This window comes from Sceloporus occidentalis, unplaced genomic scaffold (assembly GCF_023333645.1).
Source record: "Sceloporus occidentalis isolate IW3139 unplaced genomic scaffold, rSceOcc1.0.p SCAF_83, whole genome shotgun sequence".
Classification (NCBI taxonomy): domain Eukaryota; kingdom Metazoa; phylum Chordata; class Lepidosauria; order Squamata; family Phrynosomatidae; genus Sceloporus; species Sceloporus occidentalis.
This window is the reverse complement of record NW_028317063.1, coordinates 3,551,280-3,567,703: the sequence shown is the minus strand read 5'-3', so window position 1 is coordinate 3,567,703 and position 16,424 is coordinate 3,551,280. Positions and strand designations below refer to the sequence as shown.

The window sequence follows — 16,424 nt, the reverse complement described above, 5'->3', positions numbered from 1 at the left end:
ATCGATTTCGCACCATTTGGTTTTCATTCAAATCTGCAACAATCCAGGCAACACAACGATACTTATAAAAATATCCCTGAAATAATTTGTTATGCGTGTAAAATTTGTCTCCGTCACAATTGTTGCCATTATTTCATTCTCATGTGACACAAAATCAGGCACTGATAGGTTGTTGCCATAGAAGGCTTCTTTAAAAGTTTGTGTTGTTTTATGTGATTGAACCTTACTAGGGAAGTATAGACAGACAGATTGGCTAAGGGTTGTTTGCTTTCAGCATCTGTAATATCTACATGCTTTTAGTCAGTAAAGTCTTGGCCAGCAATAACTTGCCCTGAAGTGTGGCTGGAATAATAACAAATAGATACAGTGTAGACCTATATCGATTATCTAAGTAATCAGCACTCTAAGTAATCCTTAGATGCTTGGCCAACAGCATCTAAAATATGTGTTTGGCTCTCATGAATAAAATGTAAAATGTTGGAAAATGTAGCCATGAAATGCCATTGTGTGAAGCCAAAGCCATACCGTTGGCCTACAGCTGGGGGCGTTATGGTAGCTTAAATGTTTTCATACATGGATAGGCAAAGTGTCCATACAAGGACACCAGTGTGGAGGTCCAGTGTGGAGGTCCATAGAACGTCATTCATTTGTCCACCACAAACCCCACCATGCGAAATGTTGGTGCCGACCCCTGTTTTCATAAAGCCCCCACTCAAGCCAAATGAGTTTATTTAGTTGCCAATTTCAGGTATAGGACATATAATGCATATCCTGAATATTTCAAATATTTTTATAACCTTAGTTGTCATTTAATGTGGCGATGATGATGGCTACTTTTGGTGGTACTGGGGGCCACGGTTGTGAAGACAAAACTGGAGATATTTTAGGGTAAATTCATGATATTGTAGTATTCACATTAGAAACCAGTGAAAGGTTTCTACAGAATACTCCAAAATTTGCTATTTTCTCCAGGGTTTACACCCGTTTTTTCTAGCATGGGAACGAAGGTTTAGGTCTTGAACATCATGTTCTTTCCTTCAGTTAACAATCAATAATTATACGGCAAGTTGATAAATTACAATCCCGGGTTGTCATCGAGTTCTTGTTTCTGTAACAGTGAACAGAATGCATAAAATGCCAAATTCTCAGACATGCCACTGAAGCCACACTTAATGGGCCGCTAATTTAATTGGGTTATAAATTATGAATACGACACTGAATATTTTTTCACCTAAACTGGCTATTGGTCAGCGTCCCGAGCCCTAAAAGGGATTTAGGCAACCAAGTGGACACACAACCGTAATAGGACGGCAATGGCGGCAATCATTCTGATTTCTAATGTGCCTCCAGTCGAGTACCCCAACCTTTCAGGCTACCATCTTTCCTGCCTGCCCTGTACACTGTATTTACTGCCGTTCAGGGAACAGCTGGCTATAAAGCACGGGAGTGGGCAAAAGCCCTCTGTGTTACTCCTCTGGCCGAAGGCTCCCCAGATGCCACCTCTCTTTCCAAGTCATTATCATTCTACTCCCTCCGTGTTAAGTACTTTTATTGCCATGTCATCAAAAGAAAGAAAAAAAAATCTCTCTCTCTCTTTAATGTCTTATTTATTTTCCATGATGTATATGAAGAATGATTTTAGATATTCCTGTACATAACATTTGCATACCTGGGTTGTGCAGTAGGCTGCCAGATGATTACAGAACGCTTGAAATTTATAATGTGCGAAAGCGGTTATCTTCAGAAACTTGTCAACGCATATAATTGACTTGGACACTCAATTCTATTATAAGAAACGTGAAACCCAATAGCGACACATATAAGCGAATGGAAATGTAGGTTTTCGTACGCCAACCTGATATTGTTGGAATGCGTCAGCACCCCCTCCATCAGTTCTGCACTTAACATTAATGCTGATATGTTGCAATAAATGAATTCTCGTGGTTATGAAATTAGAGACATTTTATTTAGACTCTTAAAGACCAATATTCACAATCCTTTAAAAAAAAAAAAATTTATCGCAACCTGTAAAAAATTCTCTGCCAAAAACACACTGCGGCGCTCTTTGGACCACAGAGTTTGCCAAAGCGATAAATTGCTGCTGCTTCTGACACTGAATACATTAATGAGCGTGTCATTTCTAATGTAAAGTACTGGATTTATAAAGGTGAATTAATATAAATCTCTGTGTTTTCCAGCCAAACAGAAGCAAAAAGTGGTGAGTCATTTTAGCAAAAAAAATTTTTGGATGTTGAAAAATTCTTTAAGTGCCTTGGCTGGTATTAATTAATTAACTGAATATCTCTGCATTTTCAGACTGAACACATTCCTCCTTACGATGTTGTACCATCCATGAGGCCTGTCATTCTCGTTGGTCCATCTTTGAAGGGTTATGAGGTAGGAAGATGAAATTAATACTAAATGTTGTCTTGTGATACTATTAATAAAATAATAATAATAATAATATATTATAAACCTCTAAAATTATTCAGCAATGTTAAGATTCTAAGAGGTATCATTGTATGAAGGGCCATCGGTTCAAACCACCGTTCCTAAACGTGCTCCACAAAGTACGAGATAGGTAGACATGGGTATTGTATTTATGAAATCCCACCCATGGCATTTGCTATTTCTCCTGAGTCTTCTCTCTTTTCTTCCTGTGCAAAATATATATTTAAATAAAACACCTATTTGTTTGCTTTTGGAAGATGGTTACTAAATTTGCACCTGAAGGTACTTCAGGTGTTATTCTGGTCCTGAAGAAGTGTGATGAACCCTTCTTGTCAAACATTTGGCTAAGACAGATTCTACTAAATATTAAACCATATAGGGTAGATGAGCCTGAAAATGCTAGAATCGTTGTCCTCAGATGAACCCTGTAAAATGTAACCTGTAAAAAGGAAACACATCAGTTGTGCTTTCAGTCGAACTGACTTTAAAGCGTGGCTAACAGAAGTTCCTAGATCTGTAATCTCTTGGAAACAAATAAGAACACATGTAATCATGGATTTCAACACAGTCCAAGATCAACAAGTGAGATCACAAGGGCCTGGTCTGAAACCTCCCCATAATGCCTCAGTATTAGAGGTCGGTCTGGTGGAAGTTCTGCATACCAACTGTTTTGGCCACAAGCCTCCCATTTGATTGGCTCACACAGCAAATTATTCCATTCCATTTTTTTTTTTTTACGTCGAGAGCTTTAGTAATTCAATCCAGTCTATGCAGTTCTGGAAACCTTTATGCAATTCAGTAAGCCACTCACTTACTCCTACTGAAAACACACACACTCTTGCTAACACACACACGCTCCCTCTCACACATACACACTCATGCACATTCATGCTCACACTCACTTACACATATACATTCATGTTAGCATACTTACACATATATACTCCCTCCCTCATTCACACACTCACTCCCTTACCTCTCTCACAGTCTTCTTTCTGGTACTCGCCTCACTTTTACCACAGGGTGACGTAACCTTGATTCAATTTCAGGAAAGAATGTCACCTTTCCTTTCTTTTTTTCTCACTTTCTCACCTTTGTCTTTATTTTCTTCTGTCCACCTTAACGTTCATATCTTCACTTCGGGAAGGTGACGGACATGATGCAGAAAGCTCTTTTTGACTTCTTGAAGCACAGGTTTGATGGGAGGTGAGGAATAAAGAACTAAATTAATTTAAGATATTGGCTCGTGAGGCAGACTTTGGGGAATTGTTCTAGCTGGGTTGGTGGTGCAAATGGATCAAAAACAATTCAGATTTTTTTTCTACTTTCTTTATCTGCTGCTTCAAAAAGTCTTCGTTCTTTGTCCGCTTCTCCGTGGACGACAGGCCATGACCTCCGGTGAACTTCCGGAAAAAGGCGGAGCTTCCAGGCAAATCTTCTCTCCCGGGAGAGGGTGTGCCTGGAGGCTCCGCCCTTTTTCCAAAGTAACCTCAAAGTTAACTTCCACAAAATGATGGAGCTTCATCCTCTCCCCTGATTGGAGGAATGCGGAGAGGGTGTGCCTGGAGGCTCTGCCCTTTTGCAGTAGTTCACTATGAGGATACTTCTGGATGAAGAAAGAAGACTTTTTTGGAGCAGCGAACAAAGAAAGAAGACAGAAGAAACGAAGCTGCACAGCATGGAAAGAGGGACATGGAAGAAGTTTGTGGAGAAGGTGGGGAGATGTTCAGAGAGAGGTTGAGAGAATGTGAATGAGAGTGTGAGACAGACTGTGAGTGAGAGTTAAAGAACCAACAAAATCCAAATGAAAATTTGGAACTCTTTGCTTCGTTTTTGGTTGTTTCGTTCGACGGGTTTTGTATGAGTTGCCAAAATTGGCATATGTTCTTAAAACTGAAATTTGTACGCATCCAAATGCACAAGTCTAGTTGGTAGGTTTGTATGATAGCTTTATGGTATATTAAGGGATATATAATAACTCCTAAATAAAGAGTAATTAGATCCAGACAGAGGGATCAGTAGATCCTCGTTAGACCCACATTTGTAAGTAATGCATATTTGGCAAGGTGCTCTATAATTACGGAATGCTATTGTTTAAATGTATTAAGGTGGCAACTCACTGATGGACAGGATCTGTAAAGGTAAGTGGGAGATGCCATCGGGAACCGGCTCACCAGGCATTTGCCAGGTTAACCCACTGGCAAGTCCGGGTCTATACTGCAGCTCCAAACATTTGTTACTGAAATGTTTATGGATTTTTTTTAATTACTTTTTTTTTTTCTTTTTTGAAAGGATATCCATCACTAGAGTAACAGCAGACATTTCTCTGGCCAAAAGATCTGTTCTAAATAATCCAAGCAAGAGGGCAATAATTGAACGATCAAACACCAGATCTAGTTTGGGTAAGTGGTTTACCTTACGCCACATTCCATTTACTCATAACAATTTATTATTAATTGTTATTTATTAAAAAAAAATAATAATAAAAAAAACTAGAATGCTCATCTTCTTTGGCTTCCATCACAGAGCCATCGGTCTCATGTTCATCAGTCAGGAAGCATACTTAAGTACACTTTTGAGCAATCAAGAAAAGGAAGACAGTAGTCTAATTCTGTAACTCCAGTAATTAAAGAATGCCTGCGCTGATCTGCATTCAGTAAATTGCACTGGAGTCCATGCAACAGCGTGCATTTTACATGCAGATAGAGCCCGTTGAAGTTTAATACATCCTAGTTCAATGTTCCTATTCAATACATTGGTTTAGAATTTAGGAGCCAGATAGAAATATATACTAGTTAATATGTTTTACTTAGAATTAAGAGAGGGCTGGGACCTTTTGGCCAAGGAGAAAGTGGCCACCACCTCTTTGCCACTGTATACTGTATCAGCCCCCATCGTATCTGCTTTTCCATTTACACACACTCACTCATACGTACACATATTAGCTCCATTAAGCTCACTCGTCCTTACCTTGTCTGGCTGGCCCATTACCACTGCAGGATCACATAAGGTTGGCCTGGACAAGTCTTGGGGGTCACGTTGGACTGGCCCTCTTTAAAGACGCAGAAGAAAGGTTTTTTGAGGTTTGAAGCACCACTACTGATGAGCTACTTATCTGACCTTTCTACTGACCTGGACCAGATTTGAATTTCTTTCTTTTTCTATTTCCCTCTCTCTCTGTGAATTTGCATCATGAGTCTTACGTTAGGGTCTAGCGTATCCTCTTTACAAAATCCAAGCGTTTAGCTTTTTCTTGTTTCCTTTTTTCATATTCATTATCATGCTAATTTGATGAGCATGGGGGGGGGGCATCTGAGAGCAAATCTCTTACCCCCTTCTTTTAATTGATAAAGACACCTTTAAATGAGAAAAAATGCGAATTTCTGAGCTGTTAGAAAAGTTAATTATCTTCTGTGTGAAAACTGTCACTATATATAAGACTCACATAGTATTATGTTTGTGGAGACGCTATATGTTGGGAAATGTGATAATTGGATGGGAAAGCTCATGCTTTTTTCTTTATAAAGACGATAATCACAAGCATTGAGATTGTTATACGATATACTCTGTATCTGCTTTTAATTTTAGTTCTAGAGAACATTTGTGGAGCTTTTCCTTTTATTTCTAGGTGACCACATAGAAACATAGATATAAAGAGAAGACCCATTTGCCCCATCTAGTCTGCCCATTTCTTCCTGATATAAAGACTCAGAACTTAGTGGGTCCTTGATTCTGTCTTAGATTCAGGATAGCCCTATTCCTATCCCATGCAAGTTTAAATCCCCTTATATATTAGCCTCTACCACTTCTGATGCGAGAATGTTCCACTTATCTACTACCCTCTCTCTAAAGTAACATTCCCTTAGATTACATTTAAATGTAACAGGTAGGAATGATTTTGTCGGTGTGCATGGCAGTGTATGTACTAAGAATATTACCCAACAATGTGACCCTCTGACTTTTTAACCACTGGGGGGCAGTATAACACCAGAAGGAACAGAATAAATGGTCTTGGTTACCTGTAAACGGCTCACCGTACTTCGTGAGCATCTCATATTTGTTTTGTACAATTGATTCAATTGATTCGTCCTTAATCAAGGGGTTAAATACATATGGTGATTTAAATGTAGCTCTATGTTTATAGATCTCGTAACCAAGTAAACAGTATCCACATCATTAAACATTTTTTTAATCTGTTTGTTTCACACATGGCTGGATTGTGTGTACATTGTAACAATTCTTTTTTTTTTTTTGTAATTTGTTCCCAGCTGAAGTACAAAGTGAAATAGAAAGAATCTTTGAGTTGGCGCGATCTTTACAACTGGTTATTTTAGACGCGGATACCATTAATCATCCAGCACAACTAATCAAGACATCACTAGCGCCGATAATTGTACATGTTAAAGTATCATCACCGAAGGTAACTGCCTTGTACCTTCTCATTTTATTATTTAAAATATTTATCTATGATGTCGCTAAGGTTTTGGCCAACATCTCAGGTTTCCAAGGCGAATCGGATTTTGGGTCCTTTCATCAAAATATTCTTAATTGCGCTTCTGCATTCAACTTTCCCACTGTAGAAAGACTTAGGTCATGAATGTATCAGCTAATTAAGTTAAAACATAGATAGCCCGGCACTGAGAAATGTTATAATTAAAATAACAGATAGTGTGATGATTTTTTTTGGCAAAAAAACATAAAAAAATATATGATATAGCTTCTGGCATTCAGCCTACCCGCTACAGCTGGGATTTATTCACTAAATGGTAAGTTTGAAGGTGAGTAGCCAAATGGCCTTACGTTTTCCAGGAATTATGTAAATGTTTGACAAATATTTTCATGCTAAGTGTAACAATATATAATAATATACAGTGCTGTGAAAAAGTAATTGCCCCTTCCTGATTTCTTTTATTTTTGCATATAAACACTTAAGGGTTTCAGATCATGAAACTAATTTTAATATTAGAAATAGATAACCCTGGTAAACAAATTACCGCTTTTAAATGTATCGAAGGAAAAAAAGGTATAGAAGGAAAAAAGTTATCCAACTCTACCTGGTCCGATGTGAAAAAGTAATTGCACCTTTAGTTACTAAATCAACCAATTAACCCAATTTTATTGATAATGGGGTTGAAGTTCACTAGACACATCCAGACATGATAACTGCCAGCCCTGTTTAATATAATCCGCAATTAGAATCTGTCTTGCAAAGTTACCTCGGTTAAAAGGTCTCTAGGACGTTCTTTTTGGTCCATGGTCTCTTCTTACATTTTACATCTGTCTTGTTTAGGTGCTGCAACGACTCATTAAATCCAGAGGAAAATCCCAAACCAAACACCTAAATGTCCAATTAGTAGCAGCTGATAAACTTGCGCAGTGTCCGCCTGTAAGTACACTTTTGTTTTTTTCGGTGACTTTGTTGCTTTAACCATAGGTTTTACTTATATTTTTTTAGGTTTGTGGGTCTTCTTCATTTTAGTGCTTGAATAGTTGAATTGTTGCTCCTCTGGAAGTGAAATACCTAAATGAAAACTGGCACTATTCTCACTTCATGGCTGCTTAGTTTGACATTACCGAGTTTATGTTTGATGTTTCAGTAAGCTGGGGGAAGCTTGTTTTGTGCGCACCTGTCACTTCCTGCCGTACACAAAACCCATTGAGCACAGTGCTGCTCATATAAATAGAGCACTCTCCCTCTATAGAAAATTCTGACTGTGTACAAAGAGTATTTTTCTTGGATAAAAAAAAAAACCCTTGGTAGAGCGGAACTGAACCTCAGTACCTTTCAACCAACCTAATTTTTCATAGTAACATGGCTGACACACAAATCTATGTTTCTTATTTAGTCTGGAGTGTGTTCATTGTCATTTCCATCAATCAGGAAATGTTTGATGTCATTTTGGATGAGAATCAGCTGGAGGACGCATGCGAACATTTTGCAGAATATCTAGAAGCGTATTGGAGGGCTACCCATACCACAAGCAGCACCCCCATGACCCCTCTACTAGGAAGAAATCTGGGATCAGCAGCCCTCACGTCATACCCCACAGCCATCTCTGGATTACAGGTATAATAGCTTATTAGATGTTCTCATAGAAACATGTTCTGTATAGAAAGCGTGCTAAATGCTCATCCAGCAGGCCGCATCTGGCTTTTTAAACCTTCTCATCCAGACCGCAGGCACTCAACTCATTGAGCGGCTGCCTGTTGGCAGAAGGGAGTATCTGTGGTTCAGTGGGATAAGTGTAGGGGCTGCGCAGAGTCAATCACTTCCAATGACTAATGCTCTGTGCAGCCCCCATGCTCTGTCCACAAGATGGTTTGTGGCAAGATTGTGAGGCAGACTCAGTTAGGGAGAGCCAGCAGCTGAGTGAGCTAATTTGAGACATGGAAGGGAGTTGTGTGTGTGTGTGTGTTGTGTGTGTCGTACGAGTTTGTGTGAGCACTGTGAGTTACATTCTTATGCCTGTCTCTGTTGTGTGTGTCTGTGTGTTGTGTGAGCACTGTGAATTGTGCAAATGTCTGAGCAGTGTGAAGTCTGAGTGTTTCTGAGATTTTTCTTCTACCACAAGGCAGTATGGAAGTCAAGGTGCTTGAGTAGTAGATTGACCTAGTATAACAGAGCTAATTTCTGACCGTTCAACCACAAGTCAGCCTACATGTCTCGGTCAAATGCCTGACCTAGCACTCTCTTTTACAGAGTCAACGTATGAGGCACAGTAACCATTCTACTGAAAACTCTCCGATAGAAAGAAGAAGTTTAATGACCTCAGATGAAAATTATCATAACGAAAGGGCTCGGAAGAGCAGGAACCGCTTGTCTTCCAGTTCTCAACAAAGTCGTGATCATTACCCCCTTGTGGAAGAAGAATACTCTGACTCGTACCAGGACACTTATAGGCCTCACAGAAACCGTGGATCTCCTGGAGGATACAGCCACGATTCCAGACACAGGCTTTGAGTTTTTAGAACTTGAGAAAAAAAGAGTAATGACCATCAACCCACTTGCTGTAGATTTCGCTGACAATGCATGCTTCTCCTATGCGTTGTCGGTCAAAGTGTCCACAAAGGGGTTATGTGATTTGCCACAATATACAGTAGATAGAATATCAAAACCATTTTATTTTGTCAGGTTTTAGTATCATTTGACGCTCTGCCGGAGGCAAAATATTTAACATACCCACATCTATATGTAAAGTGTAGGTAGAAATGTATTATTTAGTATTCCTGTTCACAGATCTTTTACTAAAACATTGGTATCAGAGCAGTATATGTTTCCATGGAGTATTGCACACTTCCATTCGTGATCTAGAGCAGGGGTTTCCACCTCGATCCTCGAGAGCCCAAAAAATTGCAGGTTTGATAGACCTCCTCAGGTGACCACATATAGAGGAGACATCAGAACAAGTGGACCTCTCGGAATTACAATGTATCTTCTAGTTCACCTCGTACTCATAGGGGAAGGTATTACAAAAACCTTCACTTTTGAGGGCAATCGCTCGTGGACGAGATGGTGACCCCTGTCCTAGGGCACACGCCAAAGTACATATATGTACAATTTCCTGCACTAGGAAATTCCAAGCGAACAGTTCCAGTTGGAACCAATTTATAAGCCAATTCCTGTTGGAATTTGGGACAATTGACTAGAAAGTCTCTTTGAGCATGTTGCATTTACTTAAATAACCTGAACAGGATTAGTGGGGGGATACAGATCACTGGAAAAGTAAGATTAAAAAATATTTTTTTTGCTAGATTTGAAAGAAAAAAACAATATTGCAGCATAGCTTTTTCCAATGTACCAATCACTGCTACAAAGTAGCGGATGCAATATGGAGTCCCGTCTGCTGTGTTGCATAGAGATCTTTAAGTATGATGTCACTGGTGGCTTGCGTTACCTTCCTCGGCAATGATGCCTTATAATTCTGAAAGCATTTGCTGGAAGGGTTTTTCATTTGAAGGTTCTCCCCATCAGCACTCCCATCATCACGTCCACGTCTCTGTGTAGTGATTGGTTCATTTCACGATAATTACTCGGATTACGTGCTTTTCGAATGATCCAAAATACAGAATCAGAACAGGTTCCTATTGAGCAGTGGTACATTTGCCCACTGTTGGGGTTACTTTCTGTTGGGCTAATTCATTGTAGGATTGGAAAAAAAAGAGAATTTCTTCTTTTTGGACAACATTATAGAATTTTGAAGTCCAGGCTGTGGGCTCTCTGTAAGAATTTAGAATCTAAATGATATATATATGTATATATATATATATATATATATATATATACTCGCACTACCATTTAAAAGTTTGAGGTCACTGAGGTGTTTCTCACTGTTCCCTAATTGTAAAAGGGTTTTCTAATGATCAATTAGCCTTTTCAATCGGATCAGCAAACGCAAAGTGCCACTGGAACACAGGAGTGATGGGAGTGATAAAGGGCCATTGGAACACAGGAGTGATGGGAGTGATAAAGGGCCATTTGAACACAGGAGTGATGGGAGTGATAAAGGGCCATTGGAACACAGGAGTGATAAAGAGCCACTACGCCTATGAAGATATTCCATTATTCCATTATTATTGTAGTGTTTCCAGCTACAATAGTCATTTACCACATTAACCCCATCTGCACTGGCTTTCAGATCCAATTCATGATATTTCTTTGATACAATTTGTTTCTTCTTTAAAAAAAAAACAAAAAAAAACCCAAGAACATTTCTAAGTGACCCCAAACTTTTGAACTGCAGTGTGTAATATATTCATTATATGATACTGATCTCCCAAATTAAAAAAAAAAACATGTTACAAAGCCATTTATAGCTACGAAAAAATGATATTGGTACTGAAAGGAAAGGCTTAGGACAGGTCTTTGACGTCAATCAAAAATAAGAATGTATTTAATATTTTAATCCAAAAACCTTTTATCTTTTCCATATCATCCTCTGGATCATCCATTTATCAGCTGGGTTTTTAAGTGTTTTAACATATAGTTTTTTTTCTGTGTTCTAAGAAATTTGACCATATGTTTAAGTGCATGAGGTTATTTGTATGATCCGTGTGAGTTAGGCAAGGTGAAATGTTTTACTATGCATTATGGAGGGCCAACCCATGCACGTTTCTCCTACCAGAACAGCTGAGCTGGCCCTGCATAATGTACGTGGAAACTTTCTGGATCTGCCCCGTATGTCCGATGATTCCCAGGCATCTTGATTTAGGCGGCGGAGTTGCCCGTTTCCTATTCATTGCACCCCGACGGACTGCCCACCGGGGCAGGGGGAAGTCTCGGGGGGCAGGATTTCTGGGAAATTGGCAGTCATGATGGGGGGTCTAATTAGAATTTGAAATGTAATGGCATTACTGCCAGCCTATAGCTCTTATATACCTCTCAACTTCTACCACCTGGCAAATCGGGATGCAAGGGGGGCGGAGCTTAGGAGTGTCACTCAAACTGGCAGCGCTACTGTGCATGTGCAGAGTTCTGCGAATGCGAAGCATGTATTATCCGGTCCCGAATCCCACTGGCTTGCTGAGCTCTGCCTCTGCCCCGAGAAGTAGGACTGAGATAGAGTTTGGCAGGACAGCGGGATAGAGTGGCAAAATCAGGACTGTCTCACGCAAAGCGTGCCAGTTGGGAAGCATGCTCTCATGCTGTTGATCTTCAGGCAGGCTGATCCTTGATAATGTCGATATAGATTCATATATATAATCACTGCCTTAATTCTGCTTTAAGTTTCTCCTTGAGCCACTGATTAACTGTTTGAGTGCCAGAGGGCATGAACCTGTCATGGAGCTCCGTTTTCAAAAACGCTTACTGAAAATCAGCATGATTTTCCCTAGAATTAAACCTGACTCCGCATAGCCCTTGACTTTTACTGGTTTTACTGGTTTAATCCCAGTGAAATTTGCTTTCAAAACGAATGTGATTATTTTGTGGGGGGAGGCTTTTTACTGTTTAAGGTTTTGGGATGCCCAGGGTCTTTTTCTGAGTTTTCTTTCCTTTATTGGCATTGAAAGTATATTTTTTGCTTTATCTACCTAACTCCCTCAAATATGTGCCCCCCGCAACGCTGAGATGAATTACAACTCTCATAATGCTCAGCTAGCCAGGATCTAGTTCATAGCCAGGATCTAATTATTTTAATAATTAATAGATAATTATCAAATGGCCAAAAGTAAAAGTAAAATGTCTTGATGTCCCCACTCACCACTCTTCACTACGCCGTCTCATTGGCCATCTGAAACATGGCGATGGCTGATAACGGAAAGTCCGTTTATGGTGGGATTTACGGCACAAGCCTGCATGAGCTAAATCATTTCTATTAGCTTTAAAGTCTTCTGTTGGTGTTATTTAATGGGTCCTCTTAGAAAAGAATGCACTGATGACACGACGTACGGTATATCTTTAGGATACGTTCTTTGTAATCACTTTATGAAGTGTATGTTATGGGTTATGTGATGGTTTCAGAAGTAAACTGCTGCGGCGTAGAACAAAAAACGATTCGGTAAAGTTTTCTAGAGCAATGGCTCTTTAATCTAAAAAGCCGGTTTTAAGTCTTCCATTACATACCTGGTTCTAGAGAGAATCCTAGGCACAGATTGTCACATATAATGATGCATACATCGTGCGGGGCACCTTTAAGGCCAATATATTGTGTGCTTTTTGGTTTTGGGGAGAGTCTTTGGGTTGTGATGTAAATACTTTAGCTTTGTTCAGAATGAGATGTCACTAATCTTACAGAAGCCAGAGATATTCCTACAGGTAAAATGTGATTTCTTTGAGGACTTTCCCTATATTTTTGACTTAAGGACTTGCGTTGCAGCCCTCAAGAGCAAGTCTTACCTACAAACATACCTACAAACTTTAGTAATGAAATCAAGAAATAGGCCCTAATAGGTTGTTGCCATAGACACTGAAAACGCTGTGTTGTCCTTATGTTACACCGCCATAAAATGTCAGATCTGCTAAGGTTGGACGTACAGAGAGTACAATTCATGTTTTTCTATGTGGAAAAGCACATTATCACTAGATGAAGGATTATTATCGCTAGATTAAGGATTATCTTCGGCTACCGAAGCCCTCCCTCCATTTGGGAGGAGGAGCTGCATGAAGGGTGGGGTTATCTGTGTGAGGGGGTAGGGATAGCCACATATGTGGGTGGGGTTAGGCACACATGTGGGCGTGCCTAGCCCCAAACACATTATATTTGTATGGGGATGGGAGGGGAATAGTGTGGAAGTGGGCGTGCCGAAACACTACTCCCACGAGAAACTTGGGAAACTTTGTAGACTTTTATTTTTAGTATCGCAAGGAGGAAAAATTTTATTTCCATTAAAATATTATTTAAAGAGTAACCCTGAGATGTCGAAAATCACACACATTGCTGGCTAGATTTATATCAAAAGATTAATGTTAAAAGACGATGGGTGGCAATGATGCATTAAACTGCCCTATGATGTAGGACTGGTGAGTCGCTCGCTAGTTTGCTGGAAATATGTGTTGTCCCGTCCCATTACTAACAACATGGTTTCCACATTTATAGTCCTTCAGACATGTTACACATACAATAATTATGTAGCTATAGGTCCTTAGAAATAGTGTCATCTGTCAGTGCCTCGGGTCCATGTGTTATACAGTGTCAGGGGCTCCCCTCCCCTGTACGTTTTATAGCAGATGTTATACGTGCCAAACTGCCGAATTATGCTTCTCTATGGACTGAACTGCCTTTTGCATCGGACAGTCCACTGACTTATATAAAGTTCTTTAATTAGCAATAAAGTGCCAATAAACACAAGTATTCAGTGGGAGAACACGCTTGTATATTGTCACTTTATTGCTAATTAAACCACTTTATATTTATCCTTGGAGTGAGAAGCCTGAACTTGTCTTTGTTCATGTCGGAGGCGCTGAGTCTTCGTTGTCCGTTCCCCGGGGGGGATCCGTAGCTGTGCGGTTGCCGGCAGGGAGAACTGGAGGATCTTTTTTATTTTAAGATTTCATAGCGTTCCTAAATGCTGCTGAAACCCATACCTTTTATACCATTGGTACAATGTCGATGCCAACTGCCTGCCACAATTCTTTTGGCACAGGTCGGGTGGGACTGGGTTACAGATGAATATAGCAAGCCACAGGGGGTGGTAATTTACTGGAGGGGGGTGTCCACAGTTCCTTGAGAATAAAGGGGTTCAATCACAGAAACTGTGGCATCAAAAGGCAGCCATAAAATAAGTAACCAAGTAGCATTTCACATTGAAAAAATAAGGTTATTTATAAAAACTCATCCACAGTTTTAAAAAAATATATCTTTTTGTATTTTTACAACCAATAGAAATATCAGATCAACAGAAAAATGTCATTGGTTGATAAGCTGATAGGACCCCTTTAACGTTACCAGAATCAGTTATTATACATAACCTGTGATTTTTCACTAAGTATTGGACAAGAAAGAAGTTTAATTTGCTTTACTGATTCCTGGGGAAAACAAATCATATTTTTTGCATTTTTACATAAAAAAAACCAAATGGTTGCATTCAATTTCCATCTCACACTGTTAGAAAACCAGTAAAAACTAGTGTTTTTCTACATTTCAGAGAGCATTCCGAAGCTACACTCATTATCATCCCTTTAATGGGATAGTTTACTGTATTAACAAATTAATATTCAGGCTTCTCACTCCAAAAATAATATAAAGTGCTTATGAGTAAGCGTGATCTTATGCGCGAAACGTGTTAAGCTTTGTGCTCTCCTCCCCCACAAGTTCTCTCCGGCACATTACTGCACATTAAAGCACGTTATATTTATTCTTGGATATTCCGAATATTCCTTGATCTTGTACGCTCCTGTACGTTAAATGTTTCTATCGCATCTCCTCGTTCTCGTCTCCTCCAAGCCGTACACATTATACATAACATCATTTAAACTACAGAAAAAAATATTTGTGTATAAAAAGTATAGTTAAGAAGGAAATATATAACATATATAATATACAGGGAAGAACATAGTATTTTAGATATGTCTAAAATCTTTTTTTTTTTTAGTTACAATTATATACATAGAGTGGAAATTGGGTTATTTTTGTCTTTGATGATGTCAAACATCCTTGAAATATGGCAACCAAATGCACTGAAATAATTTTTTCTGATATTGTGACTTGTAATGTTTGCCTTACTGAGATTCCTCAAACGAATGAAAGAATTGGCAAGCGCTGGTAAGGACTAACATGCCAATGGTGATTAAAGTGCACCTCTCATTAAATAGAAGGGCAACTACCTCGGTGGAAGTTTAAACTAAGGACAGTGGCACTTTAAATAAGTCAACTAGTTGCCGGTGTCCGCAATATGCTGCCTCTTACAAAGTGCACTTTAAGGATGAAAAGCACCCCGGTTGTTTCAGAGCTTCCCTGCGGTAGTAATGCCAAATTAAAAAAATGGAGCCGTTACCTGTAGATTTCGTGCGATTGTATAAATTAAATGATTTAGCAAAAAATAGATGTTGGGCAGAAATATAGGATGTGAACGTATGATTTAGATGATCAGCTCTGCCATTTTTAGACTGAGTAACAACTGCTTTTCTTAAACTATACCTCTAATAAATGTATTGGAAAGAAAGTTTAGCTGGAGCTTTCAACATCTCGATTGCCAACCATGTAGATTCAGCTCAGCATGTCAACGGGCAACAACTGTTTTCCAGTAATGGTAGAGAAATGTTGCAAGCTGGTCTTTTCCCCAAATATGTTAAGCTGGTCAGTAACTACAGGGCTATGTAATAATGAGAATGCAGACTAAACGGGTTTGGAACTCAGCAGATACAGTTTATAATATCCACTGGTCTTTCAGATGATCAAATCCCTGTGTTGATTTTGCTTTGATGTTGGCTGGACTCAGATTTTAAGCTCAGCTCAGTAAGAACGTTCCTACGGAGTTTATCGGATCATCAGGTCTCTGTGGAGTAACATTGAATCCAGCAGAATCTAAGGTCTCTC

The 16,424-nt window shown here is 39.3% G+C and overlaps 1 protein-coding gene across 2 annotated transcripts in view; it reads left to right on the top strand.

The window, feature by feature from the left end:
• Positions 1-9,412, top strand: part of LOC149285196 (voltage-dependent L-type calcium channel subunit beta-4-like) — a 42,977-nt gene extending 33,565 nt beyond the window's left edge. Inside the window, exons 7-14 of one of the 2 annotated variants that reach the window (XM_089495769.1) lie at positions 2,199-2,218; positions 2,317-2,397; positions 3,599-3,657; positions 4,744-4,853; positions 6,720-6,871; positions 7,742-7,837; positions 8,333-8,518; positions 9,152-9,412. In XM_089495769.1, the coding sequence (XP_089351895.1) occupies positions 2,199-2,218; positions 2,317-2,397; positions 3,599-3,657; positions 4,744-4,853; positions 6,720-6,871; positions 7,742-7,837; positions 8,333-8,518; positions 9,152-9,412 (965 nt within the window). The remainder of the gene's footprint in view (positions 1-2,198; positions 2,219-2,316; positions 2,398-3,598; positions 3,658-4,743; positions 4,854-6,719; positions 6,872-7,741; positions 7,838-8,332; positions 8,519-9,151) is intronic. The other variant, XM_089495770.1, reaches the window with a different exon arrangement.
• The last annotated feature ends 7,012 nt before the right edge of the window (positions 9,413-16,424 follow it).